Below are 14445 nucleotides of genomic sequence, written 5' to 3'. Positions count from 1 at the left end.
TGGGGTGGGAGTGGGTGGAGGGGGAGTGGGTGGAGTGGGGGTGTGAGTGTGGAGTGGGGGGGAGTGGGTGGGGGGGGGTGAGTGGGTGGAGTGGGGGCGGGGGGGTGAGTGTGGGTGGGGTGGGAGTGGGTGGAGGGGGAGTGGGTGGAGTGGGGGTGTGAGTGTGGAGTGGGGGGGAGTGGGTGGGGGGGGGGGTGGAGTGGGGGTGGGGGTGTAAGTGGGGGTGTTGGTGTGGTATGAGTGTGGAGTGGGGGTGGGGGTTGGGTGTGAGTGTGGGGGGGGTGGAGTGGGTGGGGTGGGGGGTTGGTTGGGGGGCGGTGTGTGGGGGGGCAGGGGGGTAAGTGGGGGGGGTGTGATTGGGGGTGTGGGGTGAGCGTGGAGTGGGTGGGGGGGTGGAGTGGGTGGAGTGGGTGGGGTGGGGGCGGGGGGGAGTGGGTGGAGTGGGGGGGGTGGGTGAGTGTGGAGTGGGTGTGGGGGTTGGGTGAGTGTGGAGTGGGTGGGGGGAGTGGGGGGGGAACAAACTCCACCCATCCAACGCCACGCTCACGGCTCGTGCACAACGGAGGGGGGGGGGGGCTGCATGCGGAGGGGGGGGGGCCCGAGTGAGAGTCGAGCCCAGAGCCTCTCTCCTGGAGCCACGTGACCCCCCCCCCCAAGGGGTCCGGGGCGGGGGGGGGCACCATCACAGCTTCTTGGGGTCCTTCTGGATGAAGTTCAAGAACGAGGTGCCCTCGTTGCTCTCTTCAGTGCCTGCAGCAAAACAGAACCACAAACAGCTCGGGGGGGGCAGCCCCCCCCCCCACCGCCACGCCCGGCCGCCTTTGTCTCCCCGAGTGGCGACGCTTACTACACACCGCACCGGGTACTCGTTTGAGGCTGAGCGGACCTAGGGGAAGGCCCAAAAACCGGTTCAACTGCTCGCTGCCGTTGTTGATCGTGAGCGTGAATCGAACTCGGGTCGCCGGGTTCTGAGCGCGTGCGGCGCAGGTGAGGGGAGCCGTGACGAGGTGAGGGGGGTGAGGGGAGCTGAGTGAGGAGGTGAGGGGAGCTGAGTAACGAGGTGAGGGGGGTGAGGGGAGCTGAGTGAGGAGGTGAGGGGAGCTGAGTAACGAGGTGAGGGGGGTGAGGGGGGTGAGTAACAAGGTGAGGGGGGTGAGTGACGAGGTGAGTGACGAGGTGAGGAGGGTGAGGGGGGTGAGTGACGAGGTGAGGAGGGTGAGGGGGGTGAGTGACGAGGTGAGGGGGGTGAGTGACGAGGTGAGGAGGGTGAGGGGGGTGAGTGACGAGGTGAGGAGGGTGAGGGGGGTGAGTGACGAGGTGAGGAGGGTGAGGGGGGTGAGTGACGAGGTGAGGGGGGTGAGTGACGAGGTGAGGAGGGTGAGGGGGGTGAGTGACGAGGTGAGGAGGGTGAGGGGGGTGAGTGACGAGGTGAGGGGGGTGAGTGACGAGGTGAGGAGGGTGAGGGGAGCTGAGTGACGAGGTGAGGGGGGTGAGTGACGAGGTGAGGAGGGTGAGGGGGGTGAGTGACGAGGTGAGGGCCTCACGCTCGAGGTCGTCGTCGCTGAGGCCGTCGTCCTCGTCGTCCTCGTCGTAGTTGTTGTCGCCGCCGCCCCTCGTGAGCAGCAGCTCCGAGGGGCCCGGCCGCAGCATCACCTCAGCCTCTGTGGGGGGGGGGGGGGACACGGGGGGAGACACGGGGAGACACGCGGGGACATGCGGGGACATGCGGGGAGACACAGGGACACACGGGGGGGGAGACACGGGGGGGGGGGGGAGACGCGGGGAGGCACGCGGGGAGGCACGTGGTTAGGGGAGACACGAGATATGATACTTAAGTTTCAACTTGCTGTTGTGTAGCCAGCTGAGAACTACTCAAGAGAGCAGGAGACCAGTCTCACTTGCAAGAGCGAGATGGTGAGTGGGTGAGTGAGATGGTGAGTGGGTGAGTGAGTGAGATGGTGAGTGAGTGAGATGGTGAGTGGGTGAGTGAGTGAGATGGTGAGTGGGTGAGTGAGTGAGATGGTGAGTGAGATGGTGAGTAGATGAGTGAGCGAGATGGTGAGTGGGTGAGATGGTGAGTTGGTGAGTGAGATGGTGAGTTGGTGAGTGAGATGGTGAGTGGGTGAGTGAGATGGTGAGTTGGTGAGTGAGATGGTGAGATGGTGAGTTGGTGAGTAAGATGGTGAGTAGGTGAGTGAGTGAGATGGTGAGTGGGTGAGTGAGATGGTGAGTTGGTGAGTGAGATGGTGAGTAGGTGAGTGAGTGAGATGGTGAGTAGGTGAGTGAGTGAGATGGTGAGTTGGTGAGTGCGGCCTTCGTAGCTGCCCCCGCCGCCGCTGCTCGCTAACGGCACTTGCCCCCGGACGGCGTGGGCTACCCGGGGAAGCTTTGTCTCGTCGTTGTTGTCGTTGTTGTTGTTGTTTACGCACCGCTCACGGTGCCCATGTGCACTGCGCCCAGGTCCTTGTGCAGCCGAGTCAGCTGCTCCTGCTGCCGCCTGGCGGCTTCCTCCTCCTGACGGAATCGCGACAATCACCATTTAGACAGCAGCAGGAGCAGCAGCAGCAGCAGCAGCAGGAGTGGGGGGGAGTGGGGGGGGGGATGGAGGGAGTGGAGGGAGTGGGGGGGTGGGGGGGAGTGGGAGGGGGGCGTGGAGGGAGTGGGGGAGTGGGGGGGGGAGTGGGGGGGAGTGGGGGGGGGGGAGTGGGGGGGGGGTCTCTCACCTTGATCTGCTTGAGGCGTTCGTACTCGGGCCGATATTCCCTGCCAAGCGAGCAGCACACAGAGCCCACCTCAACACAACGACAACAACACAACAACAACAACACAACAACAACACAACAACAACACAACAACAACAACACAACAACAACAACACAACAACACCTCGCGTCCCACAGGTCCCTCCAACACTCACTGTGTACGTGTGTGTGTGAGTGAGTGTGAGTGAGTGTGTGTGTGCACGTGTGTACGTGTGCACCAGTGCGTGTGCGTGTGTGTACGTGTGTGTACGTGTGTGTGTACGTGAGTGTGTGTGTGCGTGTGTGAGTGAGTGTGAGTGTGTGTGAGTGTGTGTGTGTGCGTGTGTGTGAGTGAGTGTAAGTGTGTGTGAGTGTGTGTGTGTGCGTGTGTGTGAGTGAGTGTGAGTGTGTGTGAGTGTGTGTGTGAGTGTGTGTGAGTGTGTGAGTGTGTGAGTGTGTGTGTGTGAGAGTGTGTGTGTGTGTGTGCGTGTGTGTGCGTGTGTGTGTGTGCGTGTGTGTGCGTGTGTGTGTGTGTGTGCGTGTGTGTGCGTGTGTGTGAGTGCGTGTGTGAGTGTGTGTGAGTGTGAGTGTGTGTGAGTGTGAGTGTGTGTGAGTGTGTGTGTGCGTGTGAGTGTGCGTGAGTGTGCGTGTGTGTGTGTGCGTGTGTGTGAGTGTGTGTGAGTGTGTGAGTGTGTGTGTGTGTGAGTGTGCGTGTGTGTACGTGTGTGTACGTGTGTGTGTGTGCGTGAGTGTGTGTGTGTGTGCGTGTGTGTGTGTGCGTGTGTGTGAGTGTGTGAGTGTGTGTGTGTGTATGTGTGTGTACGTGTGTGTGAGCGTGTGTGCGTGTGAGTGTGTGTGAGTGTGTGTAAGTGTGTGTGAGTGTGCGTGTGTGTGTGTGCGTGTGTGTGAGTGTGTGAGTGTGTGTGTGTGTGAGTGTGCGTGTGTGTACGTGTGTGTACGTGTGTGTGTGTGCGTGAGTGTGTGTGTGTGTGCGTGTGTGTGAGTGTGCGTGTGTGTGTGTGAGTGTGTGTGTGTACGTGTGTGTGTGTGCGTGTGTGAGTGTGTGTACGTGTGTGAGTGTGCGTGCGTGTGTGTGAGTGAGTGTGTGTGCGTGTGTGTGTGTGTGTGTACGTGTGTGCGTGTGTGTGCGTGTGTGTGAGTGTGTGTGAGTGTGTGTGAGTGTGAGTGTGTGTGCGTGTGAGTGTGCGTGCGTGTGTGCGTGTGCGTGAGTGTGTGTGCGTGTGTGTGTGCGTGCGTGTGTGTGTGTGAGTGTGTGTGCGTGTGTGTGCGTGTGTGTACGTGTGAGTGTGTGTGTGTGAGTGTGTGAGTGAGTGCGTGTGTGTGTGTGAGTGTGCGTGAGTGCGTGTGTGTGTGTGTGAGTGAGTGCGTGTGCGTGTGTGTGTACGTGTGTGCGTGTGCGTGTGTGCGTGTGCGTGTGTGTGCGTGTGTGTGTGCGTGTGTGTGTGCGTGTGCGTGTGTGCGTGTGCGTGTGTGCGTGTGCGTGTGTGTGCGTGTGTGTGTGCGTGTGTGTGTGCGTGTGTGTGTGCGTGTGTGCGTGTGCGTGTGCGTACCTCGCGTACTCCTCCCTCGCTTTCTCCACGGCCTCAAACAGCTCCACCATCCCAGCGCCCGTCACCGCAGAGACGCCCACCACCTGCGGGGTCACGGCGCGGGGTCACGGTGCGGGGTCACAGCGTGGGTCACGGTGCGGGGTCACGACACAGGGTCACGACACGGGGTAACAGCGTGGGTCACGGTGCGGGGTCACGACACGGGGTCACGACACGGGGTCACGGTGTGGGTCACGGGAGCGTTGTCGGCGTGCATGGCTAGGCTCCGTGGGGAGCGTTGTCGGCGTGTGTGGTGGAGGCTACGGTGTGTGTGGTGGAGGCTCCGTGGTGGAGGCTACGGTGTGTGTGGTGGAGGCTACGGGGTGTGTGGTGGAGGCTACGGTGTGTGTGGTGGAGGCTCCGTGGTGGAGGCTACGGTGTGTGTGGTGGAGGCTACGGGGTGTGTGGTGGAGGCTACGGTGTGTGTGGTGGAGGCTCCGTGGTGGAGGCTACGGTGTGTGTGGTGGAGGCTACGGGGTGTGTGGTGGAGGCTACGGTGTGTGTGGTGGAGGCTCCGTGGTGGAGGCTACGGTGTGTGTGGTGGAGGCTCCGTGGTGGAGGCTACGGTGTGTGTGGTGGAGGCTACGGGGTGTGTGGTGGAGGCTACGGTGTGTGTGGTGGAGGCTCCGTGGTGGAGGCTACGGTGTGTGTGGTGGAGGCTACGGGGTGTGTGGTGGAGGCTACGGTGTGTGTGGTGGAGGCTCCGTGGTGGAGGCTACGGTGTGTGTGGTGGAGGCTACGGTGTGTGTGGTGGAGGCTACGGTGTGTGTGGTGGAGGCTCCGTGGTGGAGGCTACGGTGTGTGTGGTGGAGGCTACGGTGTGTGTGGTGGAGGCTACGGTGTGTGTGGTGGAGGCTCCGTGGTGGAGGCTACGGTGTGTGTGGTGGAGGCTACGGTGTGTGTGGTGGAGGCTCCGTGGTGGAGGCTACGGTGTGTGTGGTGGAGGCTACGGTGTGTGTGGTGGAGGCTACAGTGTGTGTGGTGGAGGCTACGGTGTGTGTGGTGGAGGCTCCGTGGTGGAGGCTACGGTGTGTGTGGTGGAGGCTACGGTGTGTGTGGTGGAGGCTCCGTGGTGGAGGCTACGGTGTGTGTGGTGGAGGCTACGGTGTGTGTGGTGGAGGCTACGGTGTGTGTGGTGGAGGCTACGGGGTGTGTGGTGGAGGCTACGGTGTGTGTGGTGGAGGCTACGGTGTGTGTGGTGGAGGCTACGGTGTGTGTGGTGGAGGCTCCGTGGTGGAGGCTACGGTGTGTGTGGTGGAGGCTACGGTGTGTGTGGTGGAGGCTACGGTGTGTGTGGTGGAGGCTCCGTGGTGGAGGCTACGGTGTGTGTGGTGGAGGCTACGGTGTGTGTGGTGGAGGCTACGGTGTGTGTGGTGGAGGCTCCGTGGTGGAGGCTACGGTGTGTGTGGTGGAGGCTACGGTGTGTGTGGTGGAGGCTCCGTGGTGGAGGCTACGGTGTGTGTGGTGGAGGCTACGGTGTGTGTGGTGGAGGCTACGGTGTGTGTGGTGGAGGCTACGGTGTGTGTGGTGGAGGCTACGGCGTGTGTGGAGGCTACGGTGTGTGTGGTGGAGGCTACGGTGTGTGTGGTGGAGGCTACGGCGTGTGTGGTGGAGGCTCCGTGGTGGAGGCTACGGTGTGTGTGGTGGAGGCTACGGTGTGTGTGGTGGAGGCTACGGTGTGTGTGGTGGAGGCTACGTGGTGGAGGCTACGGTGTGTGTGGTGGAGGCTACGGCGTGTGTGGTGGAGGCTACGGCGTGTGTGGTGGGAGCTACGGTGTGTGTGGTGGAGGCTCCGTGGTGGAGGCTACGGTGTGTGTGGTGGAGGCTACGGTGTGTGTGGTGGAGGCTACGGCGTGTGTGGTGGAGGCTCCGTGGTGGAGGCTCCGTGGTGTGTGTGGTGGAGGCTACGGCGTGTGTGGTGGAGGCTCCGTGGTGGAGGCTACGGTGTGTGTGGTGGAGGCTACGGCGTGTGTGGTGGAGGCTCCGTGGTGGAGGCTACGGTGTGTGTGGTGGAGGCTACGGCGTGTGTGGTGGAGGCTCCGTGGTGGAGGCTACGGCGTGTGTGGTGGAGGCTACGGCGTGTGTGGTGGAGGCTCCGTGGTGGAGGCTCCGTGGTGGAGGCTACGGCGTGTGTGGTGGAGGCTCCGTGGTGGAGGCTACGGTGTGTGTGGTGGAGGCTCCGTGGTGGAGGCTACGGCGTGCGTGGCGAGGCAACGGTGTGTGTGGTGGAGGCTACGGGGTGTGTGGTGGAGGCTACGTGGTGGAGGCTACGGCGTGCGTGGCGAGGCTACGGCGTGTGTGGTGGAGGCTCCGTGGTGGAGGCTACGGCGTGTGTGCTGGAGGCTACGGCGTGCGTGGCGAGGCAACGGTGTGTGTGGTGGAGGCTACGGGGTGTGTGGTGGAGGCTACGTGGTGGAGGCTACGGCGTGCGTGGCGAGGCTACGGCGTGTGTGGTGGAGGCTCCGTGGTGGAGGCTACGGCGTGTGTGGTGGAGGCTACGGCGTGTGTGGTGGAGGCTCCGTGGTGGAGGCTACGGCGTGTGTGGTGGAGGCTACGGTGTGTGTGGTGGAGGCTACGGCGTGCGTGCGTCCTACCCGCAGGTCGGTGTAGAAGGTGTCGAGCACGAGGCTGAGGGAGCGGCTGAGGTTGCTGCTGTAGGAGGAGTCCTGCTCCAGCGCCTCGTGGAACAGCTCCAGGTCCTGCATCCACTCCAGCGCAAACTCGTGCGACACGATGTCCGTCTGCACGCGCGGAGACACGGTGGGGGACACGTGGTACGCGATATCACACACACACACATTACACACACATTAGCGTATGTAGCGTGTGTGTAGCGTGTGCGTAGCGTGTAGCGCGTGTGTGTAGCATGTAGCATGTACATAGCGTGTAGTGTGTGTGTAGCATGTAGCGTGTACATAGCGTGCAGCGTGTGTGTAGCGTGTGCGTAGCGTGTAGCGCGTGTGTGTAGCATGTAGCATGTACATAGCGTGTAGTGTGTGTGTAGCATGTAGCGTGTAGCATAGCGTGTCGCGTGTGACTCACCTTGTTCATCACCACGATGAAGGGGAGCTTTGTTTTGTACAGGATGCTGCAACATCAACACCATCAACACCATCAACACCATCACCATCAACACCATCAACATCAACACCATCAACATCAACACCATCAACATCAACACCATCACCATCAACACCATCACCATCAACACCATCAACATCAACACCATCAACACCATCATCATCAACATCAACACCATCAACACCATCAACACCATCACCACCATCAACACCATCAACACCATCACCATCAACACCATCATCATCAACACCATCAACATCAACACCATCAACATCAACACCATCAACATCAACACCATCAACACCATCATCATCAACACCATCAACATCAACACCATCAACACCATCACCACCATCAACACCATCAACACCATCACCATCAACACCATCATCATCAACACCATCACCACCATCACCACCATCAACACCATCACCATCAACACCATCAACATCAACACCATCAACACCATCATCACCATCAACATCAACACCATCAACACCATCACCATCAACACCATCACCACCATCAACACCATCAACACCATCAACACCATCAACACCATCACCATCAACACCATCACCATCAACACCATCACCACCATCAACACCATCAACACCATCACCATCACCATCAACACCATCAACACCATCAACACCATCAACACCATCACCATCAACACCATCAACACCATCAACACCATCACCATCAACACCATCAACACCATCACCACCATCAACACCATCAACACCATCACCATCAACACCATCAACACCATCAACACCATCACCATCAACACCATCAACATCAACACCATCAACACCATCAACATCAACACCATCACCATTAACACCATCAACATCAACACCATCACCATCAACACCATCAACATCAACACCATCACCATTAACACCATCAACATCAACACCATCAACATCAACACCATCAACATCAACACCATCATCATCAACACCATCATCATCAACACCATCACCACCATCAACACCATCAACACCATCAACACCATCAACACCATCACCATCAACACCATCACCATCAACACCATCAACATCAACACCATCAACACCATCATCACCATCAACATCAACACCATCATCATCAACACCATCAACATCAACACCATCAACACCATCAACATCAACACCATCAACATCAACACCATCAACATCAACACCATCACCATTAACACCATCAACACCATCAACATCAACACCATCAACACCATCAACATCAACACTATCAACATCATCAACATCAACACCAACAACATCACCATCAACACAATCATCACCATCACCAACATCAACACCATCAACACCATCAACATCAACACCATCAACATCAACACCATCAACATCAACACCATCAACATTAACACCATCAACATCAACACCATCACCAACATCAAACCATCAACACCATCAACACCATCAAACCATCAAACCATCAAACCATCAACATCAACACCATCAACATCAATACCATCAACATCAACACCATCAACGTCAACACCGTAAACACCGTCAACACCGTCAACACCATCAACACCAGCAACATCAACACCATCAACACCATCACCATCGTCACCATCACAGGGCGACGACCCCCAATCCCGCTGCACGGAGCCCACTGTCGTCACACTCCACTGCTGGATGAGTGAGAGCCCCACGCGGGGGAAAGTTACGCGACCAAACTTCACCAAAGAGTTTTACCCCCCCCCTGAATCGTGAGTGAGTTGGCTGTGTCGGGTGGTGGCGGGTTTAACGACGACACAACGTGTGGCGATCTCACGCAACATAAACAGCCGTGTTATGGACAGTGAGGATTGGTTAAAATATCGACGCTCATTCATTCATTCACTTCAGTCTCAGATCCACGTCAGGTCAGGCGAGGGGGGCGGGAGGGGCGGGAGGGGGGGAGGGGTAAAACTCGGCTGAAACGAAATTCAACGGCGCGGGGAACGGGGGCGGTCGGCAAACACGAGGGCGTGAAGAAGCAGCGCGGGCGCAGAGCGAGGCCGGCCCCCACCTGCATGCGTAGAGCATGTTGGACATGAAGGTGACGGGGCTCACGCTGCGAGAGGTGTCGATCACGTAGAGCACCACGGTGGGGAACGTGGAGGCCTGCGGGAGACACGGGGAGACACGCGGTTAGAGAGACACGCGGTTAGAGAGACACGGGGTTAGAGAGACACGCGGTTAGAGAGACACGGGGTTAGAGAGACACGGGGTTAGAGAGACACGGGGTTAGAGAGACACGGGGTTAGAGAGACACGGGAGACACGGGGAGACACGGGGAGACACAGTGAGACACGGGGAGACACGGGCGGATACGGGGAGACACGGTGAGACACGGTGAGACACGGGGAGACACGGGGAGACACGGGGTTAGAGAGACACGGGGAGACACGGGGAGCCACGGGGAGACACGGGGAGACACAAATGGTTGTCCACACGTCAATTGAATTTTTTTGGTGTGTTGGGTGGTGGAGGATCTTACAACACAAATTGATCATTACGTGGCCCAACACAAACATCAATTATGAATCGGTGAGTAGAGGCCGACCAAAACTGAATTTCTGGTTTCAGCCGAAAGCGAAAGTTGAACTTCACTTTCGACCGAGACCGAAACAAAAAGTTACATAACCAAAGTTAGCGGACACAAGATTTATGAAATGTGTCATGATGCAATGCTACTTTAATTACAAATAAATCTAGAACTAATCATTCAGAGCCTGCAGTAAGAGTAGCTCAATATCAAATTTGTGGTGTTATTTACTTAGTAATCATAGCCAAACAAACGAATGTTGTAGTTAAGAAACAAAAGTTTTTCCACATTCAGCCAGACAGGCTGTTGACAGGTCGTATCTACATTAGCAGAGACGATGGTTGTGGCTGTAACCTCGCTCCCAAGCTGCTGCTGCTGCTGCTGATGTGTGTGTGGGTGTGTGGGTGTGTGGGTGTGTGGGTGTGTGGGTGTGTGGGTGTGTGGGTGTGTGGGTGTGTGGGTGTGTGGGTGTGTGGGTGTGTGGGTGTGTGGGTGTGTGGGTGTGTGCGTGTGTGGGTGTGTGGGTGTGTGGGTGTGTGGGTGTGTGTTTGCAGCCTATCGCACAGGATTGCCTAGCGCCGACTGACCGGCCGATAGGCAGAGTGATAGACGTGGCACTGGCGTTACATTCTACAAATAGATCTTCGGTTGACGAATGACGACCGAAAGTCAATATCAGTCTCGGCCAAAACCGAAACCAAATTGACTTTCGGCTGAAACCGAAAGAGGCCATTTGCCAACTTTCGGCGCCAAATCCGAATTTCGGTCGGCTTCTATCAGTGAGTGGATAGTGAATGAGTGGTGAGTGGTGAGTAGTGAGTGGTGAGTGAATAGTGAGTGAGTGGTGAGTGAATAGTGAGTGAGTGGTGAGTGGTGAGTAGTGAGTGGTGAGTGGATAGTGAGTGAGTGGTGAGTGAATAGTGAGTGAGTGGTGAGTGGTGAGCGAGTGGTGAGTAAGTGGCGAGTGGATACTGCGTGAGTAGTGAGTGGTGAGTGAGTAGTGAGTGGTGAGTGAGTAGTGAGTGGTGAGTGGTGAGTGAGTAGTGAGTGGTGAGTAGTGAGTAGTGAGCGAGTGGTGAGCGAGTGGTGAGTGAGTGGCGAGTGGATACTGCGTGAGTAGTGAGTGGTGAGTAGTGAGTAGTGAGCGAGTGGTGAGCGAGTGGTAAGTGAGTGGCGAGTGGATACTGCGTGAGTAGTGAGTGGTGAGTGAGTGGTGAGTGGCGAGTGGTGAGCGAGTGGTGAGTGGTGAGTGGTGAGTGAGTGGTGAGTGGCGAGTGGTGAGCGAGTGGTGAGTGGTGAGTAGATAGTGAGTGAGTAGTGAATGAATAGTGTGTGAGTGGTGAGCGAGTGGTGAGCGAGTGGTGAGTAGTGAGTGGTGAGCGGCGAGTGGTGAGCGAGTGGTGAGTGGTGAGCGAGTGGTGAGTAGTGAGTGGTGAGTGAGTAGTGAGTAGTGAGTGGTGAGTAGTGAGTAGTGAGTGGTGAGTAGTGAGTGGTGAGCGAGTGGTGAGGAGCTGAGCCACTCGCCAGCGCCTCGGTGATGATGGTCCCCGACGCCGACCAGGTGAACACCTCGATCTGCCCCGGCGTGTCGATCACCACAAACCTGCACACAGCACACAAAGGTCCCCCGTGTAGCCTCGCCGACTGCTGGGGCAAGTGCCCTGTCGGAGAGCGCCTACGAAGGCCGGCACGGCTCGCGAAGGGGCGGGTGGCCAGCACCACGCCCGACCGCCTTTGTCTCCCCGCTGGCGATGTTTTTACACATCGCACCAGGTGCTCGTTTGAGGCCGAGTCGACCTAGGAGAGGCCTAGCACAGGTTCACATGATCGTCACCGGTGTTGGCCGCGAGCGGGAATCGAACTCGAGTCGCTGGGTTCGTGGCGCAGCGTAGCGCTAACCGCTGCACCACCACTCCCCAGGTACACGTGCTTACTTACTCACGCAAGTACTCACACTCACACGTACACGCGCACATGCACTCACACGTACTCACACAAACAAAGATCCCCCATGTAGCCTTAACAGACTGTAGGGGCAAGTGCTGTTAGCGAGCACCTATGAGAGAGGTGGGGTAGAGAGGTGGGGAGAGAGAGGTGGGGAGAGAAGAGGTGGGGGGGTAGAGGAGTGGGGAGAGAGAGAGGTGGGGAGAGAGAGAAGAGGTGGGGGGGTAGAGGAGTGGGCTCACTCTGTCTCGCTGCGTCTCTTGTCAATGAAGGTCATCACCTGCGCGACAGGAGGAGAGGCGGCGTCACAACGGATTGCCGGCAGCCTCAGCGACGAGCTCCAACACAGGCGACAGGGTTGTGAACCCTCGAACTATTTTGTATTTCACATCGTGAGGCCCACTGAGCTATGGACATCACAAATGACCGCTCAAGGCAGTGGCGGCGTATTTCATCGTGTGGACATTGACTTCGGCCAAAAACTCTCAACGCTCGTTCCTAAACGTGGAGCGGAAAACCGGAGGACCCGGAAAAAAGTCCACGCGGCTGCCACAGGGAGAGAGAGAGAGACACGCAAACTCCAAATACACATCAGCAGCAGCAGCAGCAGCAGCAGGCGTCAGGGTCGAATCCATGTCCTCCCGTATACCAGACGAGGTAGCTAACATTTCCTAGCCACCGTGATGATGATGAGAGAGACACGCAAACTCCAAATATACAGCAGCAGGCGTCAGGGTCGGGATCGAATCCATGACCTCCCGTATACCAGACGAGGTAGTCAACATCTCATAGCCACTGTGGGATCGAGTCCACGACCTCCTGTACACAGGCGAGGTAGTTAACATCTCATAGCCACCGTGACGATGATGATGAGAGACACGCAAACTCCAAATATACAGCAGCAGCAGCAGGCGTCAGGGTCGGGATCGAATCCACGACCTCCCGTACACCAGGCGAGGTAGTCAACATCTCCTAGGCCCGATCACCCACGGGTTGGCACATGCAGATTAACCCCGACGACGTCCCCAACACGGGGGGGACACCCACGGTTGGCACGGATACGGTTGCCATGGATACGGTTGGTACTGATACGGTTGCCATGGATACGGTTGCCATGAATAGCCGGGGGAAGCGCGGTGGCGGTGAGCGGCAGTGCCGACGGGCGCTCACCTGGTCGAAGCGCGTTGCAAAGAGGTTGAGAGCGGTGACGATGCCTCCGTTGGGACCCAGACCGTACCTGAGCTCGGGTTAAGGACACAAGTCACAGGTGTGTGGCCGGCTACGTCAGCTGTGTAACCACACAGCCACGCCGGGAGGTGTGTGGTTACGCCAGGATGTCTGTGGCTATGTCAGGAGGTGCGTGGTTACACCGCTCCGTGTGAGTTTCGCACAGGAAGGATACTGTTTCATCACCTCCTTGTAGTTCACCGTGTCCCGGATGTCTGCGAAAGACAGCGAGCGACGTCAGAGCAAGAGCCTTGGCTAACCGCTCGGCTCTGGCAGGTTGACGGCGTCACGGCCGCTGCGGACCGCGAGCGACGGTCGCTATGACGACGTCGTCGCCGTGACAGCTCACACTCGTGCTGGTCCACGGGACAGCCTGCCGCCTGTCGCTATGACGACGTCGTCACCGTGAGAGTTCACACTCGTGCTGGTCCACGGGACAGCCTGCCGCCTGTCGCTATGACGACATCGTCGCCGTGACAGCTCACACTCGTGCTGGTCCACGGGACAGCCTGCCGCCTGTCGCTATGACGACGTCGTCGCCGTGACAGCTCACACTCGTGCTGGCCGACGGGACAGCCTGCCGCCTGTCACTATGACGACGTCGTCGCCGTGACAGCTCACACTCGTGCTGGCCGACGGGACAGCCTGCCGCCTGTCGCTATGACGACGTCGTCGCCGTGAGAGGCACAACGCCCGGACAGTTTGTAACATCTCATTCGTCCAACACCATCATTATCATCGGCTGCGATCCCTATCATCATTAGCATCATCATCATTAGCATCGTCATCATAATCATTAGCATCGTCATCATCAGCACCACCATCATCATCACCATCATCAGCACCGCCATTATCATCATTAGCATCGTCATCATCAGCACCACCATCAGCACCACCATCATCAGCACCACCATCATCAGCACCACCATCATCATTAGCACCACTATCATCACCATCAGCACCACCATCAGCACCACCATCATCATTAGCACCACCATTATCACCATCAGCACCACCATCATCATTAGCACCACCATTATCACCATCAGCACCACCATCAGCACCACCATCAGCACCACCATCAGCACCACCATCAGCACCACCATCAGCACCACCATCAGCACCACCATCATCAGCATCACCATCAGCACCACCATCAGCACCACCATCAGCACCACCATCATCAGCATCACCATCATCATTAGCATCGTCATCACCACCACCAGCAGCATCACCATCATTACCATCATCATAGCTGCGTGACTTCGCGCTGTGGT

The 14445-nt window shown here is 57.9% G+C and overlaps 1 protein-coding gene across 1 annotated transcript in view; it reads right to left on the bottom strand.

The window, feature by feature from the left end:
- Window positions 1–476: 476 nt before the first annotated feature.
- The window catches only part of GPN1 (GPN-loop GTPase 1), a 19381-nt gene continuing 5412 nt past the window's right edge, over window positions 477–14445 (bottom strand). Inside the window, exons 3-14 of the mRNA XM_078885057.1 lie at window positions 13344–13383; window positions 13112–13178; window positions 12184–12221; window positions 11522–11600; window positions 9479–9573; window positions 7394–7439; window positions 6946–7092; window positions 4313–4395; window positions 2724–2763; window positions 2430–2514; window positions 1545–1661; window positions 477–750 (exon numbers count right to left, since the gene is read on the bottom strand). Of these exons, the coding sequence (XP_078741183.1) occupies window positions 683–750; window positions 1545–1661; window positions 2430–2514; window positions 2724–2763; window positions 4313–4395; window positions 6946–7092; window positions 7394–7439; window positions 9479–9573; window positions 11522–11600; window positions 12184–12221; window positions 13112–13178; window positions 13344–13383 (905 nt within the window). The 3' untranslated portion in view covers window positions 477–682. The remainder of the gene's footprint in view (window positions 751–1544; window positions 1662–2429; window positions 2515–2723; window positions 2764–4312; window positions 4396–6945; window positions 7093–7393; window positions 7440–9478; window positions 9574–11521; window positions 11601–12183; window positions 12222–13111; window positions 13179–13343; window positions 13384–14445) is intronic.

The sequence above is a fragment of the Lampetra fluviatilis genome, unplaced genomic scaffold (assembly GCF_964198595.1).
Source record: "Lampetra fluviatilis unplaced genomic scaffold, kcLamFluv1.1 SCAFFOLD_685, whole genome shotgun sequence".
In the NCBI taxonomy this organism is placed as follows: Eukaryota; Metazoa; Chordata; class Hyperoartia; order Petromyzontiformes; family Petromyzontidae; genus Lampetra; species Lampetra fluviatilis.
Note: the sequence above shows the minus strand (reverse complement) of the source record. Positions and strands in the feature narration are given on the sequence as shown.